At 37.9% G+C, this 16728-nt stretch overlaps 1 protein-coding gene across 1 annotated transcript in view; it reads right to left on the bottom strand.

Annotated features, from left to right (window-relative positions):
- Positions 1 to 1117: 1117 nt before the first annotated feature.
- The window catches only part of SOSTDC1 (sclerostin domain containing 1), a 34431-nt gene continuing 18820 nt past the window's right edge, over positions 1118 to 16728 (bottom strand). The window contains exons 3-7 of the mRNA XM_023920429.2: positions 7700 to 7840; positions 6526 to 6635; positions 5594 to 5690; positions 4438 to 5115; positions 1118 to 2215 (exon numbers count right to left, since the gene is read on the bottom strand). Of these exons, the coding sequence (XP_023776197.1) occupies positions 1800 to 2215; positions 4438 to 4756 (735 nt within the window). The 5' untranslated portion in view covers positions 4757 to 5115; positions 5594 to 5690; positions 6526 to 6635; positions 7700 to 7840 and the 3' untranslated portion in view covers positions 1118 to 1799. The remainder of the gene's footprint in view (positions 2216 to 4437; positions 5116 to 5593; positions 5691 to 6525; positions 6636 to 7699; positions 7841 to 16728) is intronic.

The following is a 16728-nucleotide window of genomic DNA, read 5'->3' as shown; positions in this document are numbered from 1 at the left end:
GGGGCTTTTAGCTGTACTACCATATGGATCACTTAAAATTGAATTAAAAGTGCATCTCTCTTTTACCTATGGCAAATTTTAAAGTGAATTCTTGAAAGTAACTTTGAGGAAAAATCACTACTTTTTGTCAATAAAATTTAGGATTCACTAAGTCAAGGCAGGCAGTAGCAGTGATTTTCAAACAGTTCTACATAAATGACCAAGATCTCTGCCAAGAACTTCATGATTAGTCTTTTGGAATTAAAATGCAAAATAGGATGAGATAAAAAGAAGGTCAAAGAGAACTTGGGTGAGCCCTTATCAGGCAAGATTTTTCATTACTCTCCTCTTGTGTAATTTTTACTTTGGGTGCAAATGGATTGTAAAAGTTAATGATTTAAGAACAGCAGAATCTCATGAAGAAATCTTGCTCAGTGTTTAAATATAGCTTGAAAGATTAAGAACACCTGATTTATGCACTATGTGTTGAAAAGTAGATTAATTACTAATTTTCTGATACATTCTGTATGAAATTGTGAGTATATGTGCAGGACTTTATTGGTTCTATAAATAAATGAAACCATATGTAATTTATACCATTATTCTGACATGATCATTACTAATGAAAAGAAAAAAAAAATGGCAGTGTCTCACTAGCTTGTAAAATTTCTCAAATATACACTTTTTCTGAAATGTAGAACTTGAGAACTGTTAAATAAGAACCTGACTTGGACCATTAATAATCACCATCTGTTAAACGGTCATATAAGATTTTTACATTGACAAAGATTGTTTCAATGTTAAATTTCATGGATAGACTCTTTTAAACCAAATAATACTTTCCCTTTTTTAAGTTTAAGTGTTGTGACTGGTTGACATGTGTGCATATTCATTCAGAGAGCCAGACAATACCATTTTTTAGCAGTGTTTATTTTTGTAAAAAAAAAAAGAAAAACCAATGAATTTGAAAGGAAGTCATATCTGTCCTTTGATTGCACACTTTTTAAACAAAAAATAATACAAGATGAAGAATGAAAAATACAGTTTTTATGATGCTATGTCAAAATAACACCTAAGTCTATGAATGTTCAAAATTAAAATATATATACCTAAATGCTAAAATGTCTATTTTACATTATCTACAAAATGTATGTTGTAATCCAGCCCCAAATCATAGGAAAATACTTTGATACATATGAAAAGCTATAAACATAAGGAAATTTTGAAGGGAAATAACACACATAAAAGCTCATTAAATAATTACAACAACAAATAAATAGTTTGTTCAGCTTTACTTTTTGATTGCTGCCATGCATATTTTAATTTTTGGTATACTGAGATAAGAGAAAGGTGAGCATGCAAAGCACTTTTTCTTAGAATTAATCTGAAAGCAGATACAAGGTGTTGTATTTTTAAGCTGTTGTGAGGAGATCATAAAACATGATATAAAAGGCAATAGATGTGATAACTGTTCTCAGAAAAACACACAAAAAAGCATCATTTTCAAAATTGACTTCAATGAATACTCTTGGCAAATTTTCTTTGCTTCCATAGCTGGAGAAATTGTAAAAGTTTATAGTGTGGATTTGGAAGGCTTGCATTATTCCCCATCTTGAGCATTTGGAAAATCACCCAAAAGGTCCATATGCTGAGAATGCCCTTTTTGATTTTGGTCAAAGCAATAATCATGTAGTGTCAACTGAGAACACAGCAATGGCAGACTTGTCTTTAAGCAGTCAGAATGGTAAAGCAAATGGTTACAGGTGAGTTCAATTTTGGCACAAGGAAAGGGAGATGAGAGAACAGAGAATGTCTGACTTCTAACTTGTACTATGCTTGCTGGATTTACTGGCTCTTTTCCTTTCTTTGTGGTGTTGGATGGGTTTTGCTTGAGAGGTTCCCTCAAAGTTGTGGCTGGACTCATTGTGCTGCCTGGTGTATCGCTTGCACTTGCAGGCTGTGACCACAGTTATTTTGTAGGTTCTTATACTTCCATCCTGGCACTGAAGCTGAATCCTCTGAGTGCGAGTTTTGTCATTGACACATCTCCACTCCTGCGAGCTCCGCCTGCTCCAGTACTTGGTTCCATAACCTCCTCCAATCCAGTTGGGGAGCAGTGGCAAAGGGAGGCATTCACCAGCACACACCAGTTCTTTGAGGGGATTAATGCTGGTGCACTGGCCATCTGAGATGTACTTGGTGGATCTCAGTTCTCGACAACCAACTTGAACTCGATCTGCAGAATGCACAGAACAAGAAACACTGAGATTCAGAATGGAGTGATTTCCTTAATCAGTCATTTTCACATTAACCAGGTATGTTTTGAAGAAGTTAAAGTAGGCTGTAATCTTTACAGGACATCTCTTTGCTGTTGTGTCCCTCAACACAAGGGCCTCAAGTGCTGATGGTATCGCTGGATAATACCACAGCATAAAGAAATCCTAATGACATGCACTTCAGCAATTGTGGTAGAAGCAGCAATTTTATTCTCTATCCTTCTTCTCAGGGACATACCTTTTAGAAGAGGAAAAAATGCCCCAAGGGAAGAAATGTTTCCTGCTTGTTCTCAGTCTAGGGAATCTGCTCTGTGATGTTTACAACAATTATGTTGGATCATTAGTAAGGGGGAAAACACTGCTTTGGAAACAGTTGAAATGCTTTTAAATTAATTTCAAATAGTGTGTCTCTTCTCATTACACGGTTACAGTTCCCCATGAACTCTGTGGCTCCAAGCAGACACTGAAGAAGTGGTAACATCTGAAGTTACCACAGAATGGTGGTACATAGGAACTGCCAAAGAAGTTAGAATGACTAGCAGTTACAATTTCAGAGGGGTCATTTTGCCCTCAAGAGAACACCGTCTTTGTAACTGTAGTAGTCTATATATTATGTGTAACATAGAGGATCCTGCAAATTCTCTCAGGCAGCTGACAGCATCAACATGCAAAGCTGCTCATACAGGCATGTTTGTACCTGTCTGTATGTGCAGCTCTGCACACTGCAATAAACACAACTGTTTATTTCAGTAATTACACTTTGAAATAAACGCCCACAGTGTGCTTAATTTTAATAAGCAATCTTTACTGGCTGTGCTCTCCCTCTTTCCGAAGGACAATTACGGCACAGATTCTACACACAATGCAATTAACTAACGCTTTTAAAATAGAAGTAATTACTAGAAACATTTTAGAGTGAATCATAAAAGGCTTTGAAGGTACATCTACATATTACAGCTACAGGCTCCTTCTGTTTCTACTTGGATTTTTGGGACCAAGCTCTGAATTAAGGCACTGCATTAAGATTACTTCACCCTGTCCTCTGTGTGTCAGGTGGGCAGGCAGAGGGACCGTAAATCTGCAGGCTGATCTCAGGGCCAAATGACAGGGCTGCTCTACTGCCTGCTTTGCAGAAAAGATTCAAGCTTGCCTTCCTGCAGCTGCACTCAGGAATGTACCTGGAAGCAGCTGGTAACAGATCTGAGTTTGTCTTTCCTTCTGTTTTTCTGTCTTCCCCGGCTCAGCTTTTCACCAGTGACAGCTCTGTGACAATGAATACCTACTGGGCTGTTCCAGTAATCTCATAATGATGAGATGTTTCCTGTGCATTTAAACCCTTAGCATTCACAGAAGCTGACACACCTGGCTTAGCTGAAAGGTATCGGTGTCACTTGTTGCCTTCACTTTCCAGGGATAACTCTATTTTTATCAAGTTGCTGTGGGCGGGTTGGTGTGTGTGTGTTTCTGTATCTGGATTTCTTTCATTTTAAGGCGGTGTGCAGGGGAGGGAACAGATAAAGTCAGCAGGTTTCCAGATCCCCATGTATCTGACATATATACATACAACTCAGAAGGAAGACTGGATATATAAAAGGCAAGTTAGAGCAGAGATCATAGGTAAATTACGAACTGATTTGTTTACTTTTGCTGGAGGTGTTAAGCGGGTAAATGCTACAGCAGGAAGTAAAACTAAACAGCGGGAACAAAATTCAGAGTTTTTTATTGCAGTTGAAAATTAGCCCAGACACCTCCCCTGCCAGCACTGGGAGGTGAGTCAAAAAAGCGAGCTCTTTGGAAATGCCTCTCTCATTTTTTTTAATCTCGCTTCCCTGCCGGATAGATCCCATAGAACCCGACATTCCTGGATGAACCTCCCTCAGGAAGTAACCTGCCCGAGAGAGCCGGTCCTACAGGACTTCCCAGCACGGGGGTGGGAGGGCGGCTGGCCCGGGGGCCGCCCGGCGAGGCAGATCCCGGCCCGGAACCAGCAGCATCTTCCCGTGGCGCGGCTTCCCCCAGGCGCCGCTTCCCTGGAGCGCCGCGCTCGGGCGGGGGGGCCGAGGTGCTGCCACGGGACGCGCGGCTCCGGCCGGGCTCCGCTCCCTCTCCCGGCTCCCGGGGCCGGGCCAGGCGGGGCTGCCGCCCACGGCTGCGGTGGAAGTGCCGCCGATGGGATACTCACTGTTACGGTCGGATCCAGTGCTGGTGTAGTGCCTGCCTCCGTTCCGAGCTTGATTCAACGTGCTGTTGCTGCTTGGGCTCGCCGCAGCAGGTTTAACGACGTGAGAATAAAGTATCTCTGTGGCATCGTTCTTGAAAGCCAAGTAGCTTCTCGTGAAGATGCAAGCCAGGAGAAAGCCATAGAAGTGAATGGCAGGGAGAAGCATGGCTGGTTCAGTCTCTGTCTGACAGAGCTGGATGAAATCTTTTCCTTCTGCTTCTTCTGTGTAACTGAAATTGCTCTTGGAGGTTTCCTTTATATATTCAGAGAGGTTTGGCATTCATTCAGGTGTAAAGTTGTGGATAGCTTCAGAATGAAAACCCACAAAAGGGGTGGGGTCCCTACATGAGCTGCGAAGACCTTTCACCAATAGGAGAGAAGACTGCAGTAAAGGAGGAGTTAGATGCACTAATTGCAGGATTCCTATTTGGGGCTTTTGAGGGTATCAGAAAACTCTTAGGAACCAGCACACAGCAGCATTCAGGCTGAGACCTAGAGACTGCCGGTTCTGCCCTGCCATTCCCTATGGTCCCGTGTGCCTGACACTTCCTCATGATGCGACCAACACGGTGTCAGAATGAATCTCTCCTGCCCAATTTATGCAAAGTTATGCACCTCCATCTCAAACTGAGATGAGCTCTGTAAAGATGCAAAAATTTATAGGACTTACAGAAGACTGCTAGTTACACAAATACTGTCTGCAATATACCAAAACTATTTTAAAAAAAATATTGTGAATAATTTAAAGCTGCCTCTAGATGCTTTAAATTATGCAGCTTTGATCAACAGGGAGTACTGCAAGGGAAATTACTTCGTTTAGGGGAATATTCTCTCCCTGATGTGCAGAGTTATAAGTATGTATTTCTGTATCACCACACATAAAAAGTATCTCCTCTAGGCTGCTTAGTACAAACGTATCCATATTCATAGCCTCTCACCATGCTCATTCACCAAACTAGTCTTTTTTAGTTTTGTACATTGCCTAGAGCATTCTTATATTTTAATGTGTTATTTCATGTGGTAAAGGAAACAAAGAGAAAACATGCAAATCTTTTTTCAAAATTTTGGAAGAATAATCCTTACTTTGGTATACTTTTTTGTTGTGTTATGCACTTACTTGATTTTACATAAAATTGCATGCTCCAGATACACACACCAGTGTAAACTGAGATGTTTCCAGTAGGCCAATGCTTGTCTCCATCATGGTGAATGCTCTATAGATTTTCAAAATAGATAAAAAAACAGTGATCAACATTGAAAATTCTGGTGTTCTAACTAGAAAGGAAACCTTTTTCTTGGGAAAAAGCACAGCCTTGCAGAAGGCCATATTATGTAAAGGTTAGACTGTAATCTCACACTCTCTGTAACGAAGTTGATATCTAAAGTCACACTGAATTTTATTGCTGTAATAAAATCATAAGTGGAACTCAGGTTAGTTACATCTATTGCCAGGATCAAAATCTGTCATTTACAGAAGACAACTTTGTTTCACCCTAGTCACAAGCAGACTTTTGTCTATGTCAGCAACACTTTCCTCTTGCATCACTAAGAAAGTTATCCTGGATTTCAGCAGGAGTAAGGACACCTCCACAGTGAGTGCCAAACTGATAACTTTTGCTTAAAGGACACAGGAAAAACAGGAGTGTTGCAAGGTGAAGTGAGTTTTACTGGCAGAGCTGTGTGTGGGGAAGTTGAGTTGATTGCCTGCATCTATTATGACTAGCCCAACCCAGTTCTGGAATAACAAGAATGTTGCAAGGCAGAGTGAGATCTTTCAGCAAGGTAATGTACGGAGGAGTGGGATCACTGCTAACTCTTTACAAAGCTCCAAGTTCCACTCTCATGGAGCATCTAATCTAACCCCAAAAGCAAAGATGTGCATTTTACATTCCCTTAAAAAAATATTTTCTTAGACAAATAATAAAAAAAGATATGAACTTTACAGATCATTAATATTTGAGCGGTTTTTTTTCAACGGCAGTGAACCTTGTTGACGTTCAAGTCCTACTTCATCTTTTTTTCATATTCACAGATCTTTACACATCTCACCTTCCCTGCAGGATAGTCTCTGTGCTGAACTGAGGCACTGTAATTAAAAGCATGGAATCAGTTTTCCAGTTATCTGCAGTACCTGTGTATATCAGTCAGGGGACTTCTTCCTAGGAGAGAGATTTTCCCACATTAGACAAGTCTTAAGAAAGACAGAGGTTTCCTTGAAAGCTGTTTTCTGTGAAATAAGGCATATAATCTTCTCACAGGGAAAATTAATGGGACTTTGGAGTCATTATAGGGCTGGATCTACAAGGAGCTTGCTAGGCCTCAACCTTTTCAGCTTTCAATGAAAGCTAATGATCATCCTTTCAAATTTAGTCTAGGTGAAACCATTAGGTTTGTCACGTACATCTCTTGGTCTTGTCACTTAGAGAAGGAAAACCTCAAGGAAAGCCTCTTACAGCTTTTGTAAGGAAAATTTTGGCCCTGATTTTGCCACAGGAAAGATAATACAGATTACCTCATTTTTCGGTGCACTAGATACAGAGTAGACATTGTTTTAATTTTATTTGTGTTTTCCACTTGTTACAAATATTTTACTAAAGTACTGTGATATCAGTTTCTTGGGCAGTACTGTCAGCCTCGCTACTTTGAAAGGCAAGCAGGCTTCTGAAGCTTCTGTCAGCTAATTTGCTTTTTACTTTCTTTATCAAACCTAGAGCTTGCAGTCTTTCACTTTTTCTGAGTCTCCCTGAAAGAGATTAGAAGTTGCTTGAAGGAATTCTGATCTGATAAATTTGGTTATTCTTCCTCAGTGAACTTTAGAATCAGAAGGTGTTTCTTGTTGCTTAACTCAGAATAAGTTCCCAGACTTAAAATATATTTTGCTATCATTAGTTAGTTGTTGTGATAAGTTCTCAAAGGTGAAGACTCTAAGTTATCCTCTTAGCCTCCAAAGCAGACTTATACAGTGTATAGTCTGCTCTCATTCTAGTCAGATTTGATGGCTTGTGTCGAACATTGCTCTGCTTAATCTGTAATATTGGCCATAAGGAATATATTACACAAGGTCTTTGAAGTCTGCACTGGCTTCCTTTTTGCCCCGGGGCATAACTCAGGATGTTCTTATTGATCTATAAAACTCTATGTGCTTTGAGTCCTAGGCAGTAAATTCTCTCTCCTTTATCTTCCATTATGATACTTAAGATTAGCCAGGGCATACTGACTATACCTGAGTGTCTGGAGAGGTTGAGTGCTCAGTGTGAAGGGTCCAGGAGTCTGGATTTCACTGCTCCCAAAGATAGAAGAGAGCTTCGTTCTGCTGCTTGGCATGGTACAAAGGCCCTTGTTTATTCAGATGCTTGAAAGGTGACTGTGGGGAAGACACAGGGCAGAAACCCATTAACCAGATTAATTTAAATGTTTGTATCTGTACCCAGGGATAAAGTGCTACATTTAACTACACATTTTTTCAACTTAACTGCTCTTCCTATCTTAACAGCCTTGCTTCTGAGTGAACCTAAACATAGTGGTAAAGACATCCATCACTCTTCAGAGAGAATGGTATTCAGAGTTATCTGCACCTTAAATCTTGCTTTTTTGCATTTTCTGTGATGGAAAAATCACGCTCTCTCAGTGGATGTGGAATAATATAAGGCATACGTTCCATAAAGATCCCAAAAGAGAATTCCCTTCTTCATGGTCATTTATAAGTCTGTCAGGATCCCATTTCTCCATGTTTCTTAGACACTCTAATGATGTCCAAAGGGCAAAGTTTTGTGCAGAGTGCACACACCTGTCTAGCAGCACAAAACAGCCACAGGGAATAGAAGAGTATGCACTGACAAGTACAAATGACTGCCAGAGAGCCTTGAAAACCACACAATCACTGAACATGCACAAAGAAAAAAAAAAAAAAAGGAACCCTCAATTTTTCATAAAGCTTAGACCTGCCCAGTTTTAACAATGACAGAAAATGTCCAGAATTAGAATGAAGGTATCATGGAAAGAAAGTTTGAAAATTTGTATTTTTATTGTTAGTTCCAAGAAGAAGACCATTAGAGCACTGCACTTCTGACTTGTTTCAAAGCCAGATACTTTGAGAGTAAGCACAGGCTCAGATAAATGATTGCAAAAACATAAACTGACATTCATTACTTTGCACCTTAAAACAGAAAGGACTGTCAGGCTATTTTCTGTTAAGCAATAAGTATATTAGTAATGTACTTCAAAGCTGCCTAAAATGTGATTTGGAGCTTGATAAGAGAACTTGTCTGAAAGTGAGGTAAAATTGTAATAAATGCAACTGTTGAGAACGTGTAATCTGTTGTGCAACAAGTTAGCATAGTTCTAAAGCTCATACAGAAAACATGTTAGAGAACCAAGATACCCATGCTGCAAATTCTAAAACCAAAGATTTTTTGAATACTGAGGTTTTCTATACTGACACTTCTTAATTTTCTCAGTAAATTACATTTGAGAGATTCAATGGAAAATACAACATATATTCTCATTCATAAGAATTACTAATCAGTTCTGATTTGTATCTTCTTCATCTCCCTAAGATGCCATATTACAATTTTATTTTTTTCTGCTTGCTCTTATACATAATGTAAACAAAATAATTTAGGTCAGGCTGTGGCTTCAAAGGAGGTAAATTATCACTTTTATCAAAAAAGACATTGAATAGACTGAAAAGGGGGAATTTTTTTTTTGGTTTTAAATTCTAGGAAAAATTACAGTTAAGTGAAGAACTCTTCTTGAACATTTGCAGTAAGATTTTAAGACAAGTTTGAAGACAATGTGGCTTATCATACAAAACACATTTATGATTTCTGCACGTATTGAAGAAGAAAGAGTACCAAAACATTTTATAAATGAAAAAAAAAAAAAGAGAATAACAGCCTGTCCATTTGTGATAATATTTTCAGAAACTCTTAGATGACACTGAAATGTAACATTTCTATTTTAAGGAAATTTAGTACAGGAAAGATGGATTTTTTAAATTTTTTTTTACTACACATAGACACTGAAGTGAACTGGACTTTGGTATCTACATATTTTGTGAAGTGTTGCCCTAAGGAGTGAAAGTCCTATTGATTTCAGTGAGCCAGTCACTTAAATGCTTTGAAAATTTTACCCTCAGGTTAAAATTCTGGAACTCCTACTCAATGTTAAGCAGGCAAAGTCCCATCAGCATGCCCCATTGCAAATAAAGCAGAAACTGAGTAAAGGTTTTGAAGTCTGACTTGTTTCTTTATGTGTAATTAACCGAACTCTTAATATATCACTATGTTTCAGTAAACTGCTTTGTGTTTCTAATTATGTGGTCTGAAATGATTACAGTGTATTTAAAAAATGCACACTCTACTACAAACCAGCTAAGAAAATCTGGCACAGTGTCAGGATTTCCTAGGCAAACACTTGCCAAACCTGTTGTTAGATCCAAAGTCATAATTTAAAAACAAGCCTACAAGCTATCTGGAAGAAGATCCCTCTTTCCTTCCTTCTGCTCCATCTCCCACTCCCTTTACAAGGAAATAGCTTTGCGTTATCAAAACAGAACAGTTACTGACATTCGTCTCCTGGTAGGAAACTTATCCCTGCTACGTTCAGATTTTAGATTTGACTAGTGCACATTCTTGTTAAAGAAAAAAACTATCATTCTTCACCAAGAATGATAGTGTCCAAATTCTTCAATCAGATAAACATGCAGAACTCCCTGCTGAAATTAAGGAAGTTCCTGAGGGCAAAACCTGGCCCCAAATTAGAATTTTAATAATTGTAATACTGTGTAATCCTTTTCCCTGCCAAGAAACAGAAATGGCCCATCCTGCACAAAAAATTCACAGGTTTACCACACACTCAGTATCAGGGTTTCACCCGTGAACCACAGTGTGGTTGATCAAAGTGTATAGAGCCTATTTTATTAAAATTAATCCATCCAATATGATGGTGCATTTGTACACTACTGAGAATTTCTTATTTGCAGATGTGGGATCTGCTATAATCCAACAAATGTTTTCACATTATCACCCCGGACACAATTTTAAACACTGGGAACCTTAATTAAAATAGAAATCTCTCTGTCTTAAAGGATCTATCTTGATGTGTTGGTTTTTACTCTCAGCTACTGAGAGTATTTCCTTCTGATCAAAAGTTAGTTTCAGTCATCTTGGGTTTTTTTTAAGTCCCAAATTGTTTCATGCAATAAATGAATGAATCAGTCTGAATGAAATTAAGACACAAAACCAAGTATCATATGACTACACAGACACTACAGCCCATTCCAGACTTCCTTTCTGGCAATTTTCATTACCTTGAATTCACAAGTAAAAAGAAAACATAACAGGAAGAGCTGATTGAGACGTCAGTGGAATGCTCTAGAATCTCTTTTAAAACTATATTTTTACTGAACTAAATCTTAGTAAAACTTATCTTGACTACAAAACCTTAACTAATAGAGTGGCAAAATGCACACTGGGAGTCAAGTTTCCAAAATTCTACGGCAAAGTGCCTAATATTTTTTTTAGGCATTTTTATAGTGAGAACATTTTGTTGTTGCAGTTGAGTCATGTCACTCACAAATATAACACATAGAAACACATGCGCAGTCTGTTTGGTGAAGAGTGTGAAAAAAGTTATTGACATGAAGTTGAGAGGTGGGAATGAATATTCAGTACGTTCCACCCATTCTCCAGGTTCTATGTAAAATTTAATATCAAAACACTTCAGGGAAGAACAAGAATGGCAATTCTTTGCAGCCATAAATGTCAAGATTTCAAAATCTTTTCTTCAAGTCAGAAAAAAAATCTTCACATGCTGAGACTCCTTACAGAAGAGTAAGGAGAGAAAATCTAGCCAGATGTTACTAATTTTATTTTTTCTTTGATTAATCTTGACTTTTAATAGTGGCAGTTCACCAGCAATAGGATAATCCCTGCCTTAGGTTTTAAAGGATTATTTATCTCATCTAGAAGACACTTAGTATGCCTTCATGGTAATAAATAATTATTAGCTGTACTTGCTTAATCACAGAGTTTTAAGCAAAATAATCCCCTAGCCTGAAGTGCAGTGGGATTTCAGTTTTCATCTAATTCTCTATGTATCAATATGATAAAAACAGATTAGCACTTTGAATTAAAATGTAGTTAAAGTTATATGGTTACAAAACAATGAAGCCGCTCTCAGCAGAGATAATCAGCAATTATTATTTTAAAATTACTACATCTCCAAAGATTAAACTTTGTCTATACTGCTCAAAACTGGGCATAACAGTAGCTCTTGTCACTGTTGCACCTCACATCGCTGTCCAGGAACTAAACAGGCTCAACAACAAATGCATGTTACACAATATTCAAAACCTTGACTCTATTTATGTCAGTAACCTTCAGGCAATGAAGACATTCTTTTTCCAATGCAAAGCATGGTTGTTGTGAGCGACATTTATTTTGGGACTTCAGTCTTTAGTCTTTGGAATGACAAACTGGTTTAGATGACTTATAAACAGTATTCAAGAAAGGAAATGTCAGAACATTCTGTTTGTTCACTTGGCCCTTCTGCAATTCTTCAGAGCTTTTCAAAGGGTAGCTTTTCTAAAATGTATCCTAGCATGGAAATGCTAGAAAAATAAAGCTTTCATAACTGTCAACATCTGAGTTTGTTTTTCAGGAGGAATATTTCCAATGGATTTTCACTCTGAAGAAAACCAGAGTAGTGTCCTTCCTTCTTGGAGTTTTCATCTAAAATGTAGCTCTCACCCCACATATTCATGCCTGCCTGATTAGAACAACAAAACAATTTTTACTGTAAAAGAAAAATTCTGCAGGTGAAAATTCCTGGTCTGATTCTTCCCTGATGGTAACCAGACTCGCCTCCTGTAAGTCTTGGAGATGCCCATTTCCTTTGTAGGGCTGGATGTATCAAGCCACCTTGGTATAAACATCCAATAAGAGATGATATTTTGTTTAATTTCTGTTTTTCTCATTGCATGCTCTCTTTGCTACCTCTTAGGAGCGTAGGATCATGAAATCTTGTCTTCCAGTCTCCCTTCAGAGTTTTGCCTCACAGATGCTCATTTCCATCCACTTCTTGCACAGCTGAATGGAATTAGCGCCTCATGCCGACTCCATCCTTTTCTTTTTCCATTGCAAACTCCGGCAAGAGTTGGAGCGTTAGAGGTGTGATAACAACTGCCTGGCATTCCCATGTCTGTCCACCTGGTTCCTTTGTGTGGGAAGCACATTTAGCAACCAGGAGAGGAGCATGTCTCTCTAGAGAATTTTTTGCACCAATTGAATTTTCAAGGAAGTAAAAGCATTTTTATATATTTTTATATAAAAGCTGCATGCTTGCCCAATGTCAGATAGAGAGCCAGTAAATCAGGCAGGTCCAGGAGGCAATTTGGGGACATATTTTATAAATTTCATATTCTGAGGAGGTTCTGTTGACTAGTAGATGGCAATGCATTTTGCACCTATTTATATAAAATAATTTGTGAAAAAGAATTTTACAAGTTTCTATGATTCTATGAAAGTACTTGTTGCTGTCGAGCTCCTTACAACAGTGAAGAAACACATTGATGACGACTTTCTCTCTTTATGCAAATCACATAACGGAAAGCTAGTTTAAAATTACTTCTATAAGTAAAAGAAGTTACAGCACAGTTATTGTATTTTTTAGGTGTAGAAAATGTCAGTAAATATTATAGCTCAATGCCTACCTGAGCTTTGAGGTTTTGCCCTCTCTAGCTGATATAAAGTTTCACGTTTTCTAAAAGTTTTTCTAGCTGATATAAAGTTTCATGGCTGCTTCTTACTTGGACTGTACCACATTTACATGGAGAAATCCTCTTATAAATTGTGCATAGAATAAATATCTTTTGCTCTGTCTAACTAGTAATATAGAGAACAGAAAAGATGATCTCTTACGCAGAACAAACTCTTTTGTTCTGGTCAACCCAATCCATAATTCTTGTAGACATAGTATAAGATCTGTTAAGAAAAGAACTACAACTGAAGTGCTGGAGTGAATTTATTCATTAATGACTTTCTCTGTTATAAAGTGAGGAAGCTTGTTATTTTATTATGATTAATTCAATCAACAAGTATAAACAAAGCCAAAAGGATATGATGTCTACTAAGGACAGAGGAATGTATGGCCATGAAATACATTTTATTGTGAACTCCAGAAAACACTTTAAAAAACCCCCAAACTGTTAAAGTTAGATAATTTGTTTTCTAAATTGTCACCAGGAAGATCCATGCATGCTTTTTGCTTCAGCATTTGGGATCCAGTCTGAACCTTGCTGAAGTCAATGGAAATCCTTCAATCACCTCACAGGGTGAGGTGTTTAGAGCCTCCATGCAGTAAAACACGCACCAAGGGAGTAGCTGGCCGTGTTCTGATGATCTGTGTATAAAAAATACAAAAATATTTAAAATAACCCAAGACATCTTTCCAGTAGGTGCCACATGAAATTTCAGTGTCTAAAATATAAATACAGCAATGGCACATCACCACCAGCCCAGAAAGCTCTTAGGTAACCAGTTTGTACTTAAAGACCAATGTGAACTTTAACGCTTTGTGTGCAGCAATCAGAATGGTCTTTTTACTAGCTTTTGATCAATTAACATTAGATTCATATTTCCATCTTAAAAATAAATATCATATATACGAATAGCATGGTTATAAAAATTTTGATTTATCCAGCTTATTAAAATAGTTTACATATTTTTATTGTTTCCATTAATTAATGTTTATAACTAATGTCAGCACACTTGTGCTAATTATGTGACAGCAGTCCTTCCCAAGTATTCATTCCAAACATTTGAGGGAGGACTTCATTCATTCTTCCTGTGAGAAGTGTAGTCTATTTTGAGGTCATTAGTGACTGTATCATATCCTTCCCCCCAGTATGCATTGCTTGCTATGGACATTCAACACTGAGGCTCCAATTTCAACCTCATGCCACATGCAGTAATGCCACTATAAAAAAATCTGGGACTGTCCTTGAAAGAGAGGCTTAGGAATTCTCTCATTCCCATTTGGTCCTTTTTGTGTCACTAACTGTTCTTTATTTTGATACAATAGGTAATGCAGCAGTGACTTATTACCACATCACCACATAAGACTTAGTGCACTTTGTGAAACTACAATACCTGAAAGAACTTGAAAATATCTTAATTATCCCACACAGAAAGATTAAAGGAAGGAAGACAGTCCCAGGAATACAGAGGGTGCTTAATGTAATCATACTTTAGGATTACTCTTGGCTATTAAGGTCCTTTTTGGCTAGGGGTGTTGCAGAGGATTGAAGTCAGTTATTGTTTGCCTTATTACCTCATTACCATCTGAGGAGCAGAAACACTGAGTTTGCTCTCCAAATCTAGCCTTCAGCTTTGTGGCACACATAATCTTTGCATGGTCAAAGTTCGGACTGTATCCTGAACCTTAATTGGTTTGGGCTCCAGCATCAAAAGATGGCGGTGTACTTGAAAATATCTCCTCAATCTAATCTTGTGATTTTGGGACCATTACAATGCTTTTTATGTCTAGGATTTGCATCTCTACTGTCAGGCATGTGTGGATCTCAGAATATTCTCAAGATCTAACTCTCCCATAATTTACACCACAAACCCTTTAACTAATACAGAGGCGTTATTTAGATGAGTGCCAGGAGGTGGAAAAACTCTCACTACTCTCAGAAACGTTGATTATATTCAGTGGCTTTGTGTGGGCCAAGCTTTTGTTCAGGCAGCCTGCCTGGCCTGCACCCAGGCAAAATCAATCATAGTAATGTTCATCAGCTAGCACTGGGAGGTTGGTTTTCTTTGTAACAGTGTAAATTATTTAAAACCAAGCTGTGAGTGGGCTATGTACGAAAGTAGAGATGGAAAAATTGTGGGACATGTGGCTTAGGGTGCCCATATGTGCAGTCAAACCCACTCTTCAGTTTGTAGTCTAGACATGGCCCTTATGGCTTGGATTTGGCAATACTGAACCTCACGGAGATGAAAGTAGGGTTTAATACCCTAAGGCAGATAGATTGGAATGTGGAGAAAACCTAATAATGCAGGTTGCTTTAATGTCTGCAGTATGACTGTGGTCAATCTCTCTCTTTTAAATGGGGAGGGGGAATTTCATGTCATCAAAATTTGGAAGGTACAATTCAAGACAAATAGTTTGAATCTCTAGTGAGTGTGGTTTGGAAATTAAATTAAAGTTTCTAATAAATTTCTGTAAATTTTCTCTCTGAGTGTTCAGCTAAACACAGCTTCTCTCTTGGAGACATCTGTAATAATAAAATATTTTGCATTTATAAAGTGCTTTTCATCCTGAAAAGTCCCAACAGATTTTGAAAACTGCATTCAATCAAAATCACCTAAATATGACTAAACTGCATGGGGAGCAACAACCAGACATGGAGGCACAACATATACCTTGGACTACAGAAGTTTTCGCTATGGACACTAGACTAAAATTCTACCACTATTGAATGAATACTACATTTTTTATTTACATGAAATGGTCAGGATCCTGGATTTTTCAAAATACTGAACTGATTGTATATTTTAATGATCCACTAAGTACCTGGGAAGGTAGAAGCAGTGAAATGATTTGGTTGGGATTGGAACAGTAAAAGTCTGCATGTCTTAAAGCTATTGCTTTGAGTGTTAGGTTTTCCTTGACAGATATATTTGGATAATAGTTCCTATGTTTTGCATGCAGATTAGACAGTTGTCAGGTACAAAGCCTTAGTGAGGCTGCAGACAAGCACAAGTCCTTTCCTACAGAGGAGTGAACTGAATGTCACTAGCATTCATTTGCCTGATTGGTATGCTCTGCTAAAAAAAAAATTCTAAACATAGCAGTAACTTTGAAAGAAAATAAGTACTTCATGCAAGCAACTAATACAAGTAATAATATTGGGTGAATGTATATATTAAAATCACAGGCTTCTTTGTGAGAGTGGAATTAAAATGGAGGATGTAGTGAGTGCTTTTTTTGTTTGCTTGCAGAACTGTCATGTAGCCATTGTATTTTGGCATCAAGTATGTTGGAAGATCCAAAAATGCTCGACACAAGTCAGGACTGAAATGTGTGCTTCTTTAGAAGAAGGAACTCTCACACAGTTCAACTGCAATTGTGCATAAGTAAGGCAGGATCTAGCTTGCTGAAGAGTAGCTTGAAATGCTGAAATGCTGTTAGTTAAAACTCGAAAAATAAAGGTTTAATACATGCCACTAGAAACAATAAATC

The sequence above is a fragment of the Cyanistes caeruleus genome, chromosome 1 (assembly GCF_971803275.1).
Source record: "Cyanistes caeruleus chromosome 1, bCyaCae1.hap1.1, whole genome shotgun sequence".
In the NCBI taxonomy this organism is placed as follows: domain Eukaryota; kingdom Metazoa; phylum Chordata; class Aves; order Passeriformes; family Paridae; genus Cyanistes; species Cyanistes caeruleus.
Note: the sequence above shows the minus strand (reverse complement) of the source record. Positions and strands in the feature narration are given on the sequence as shown.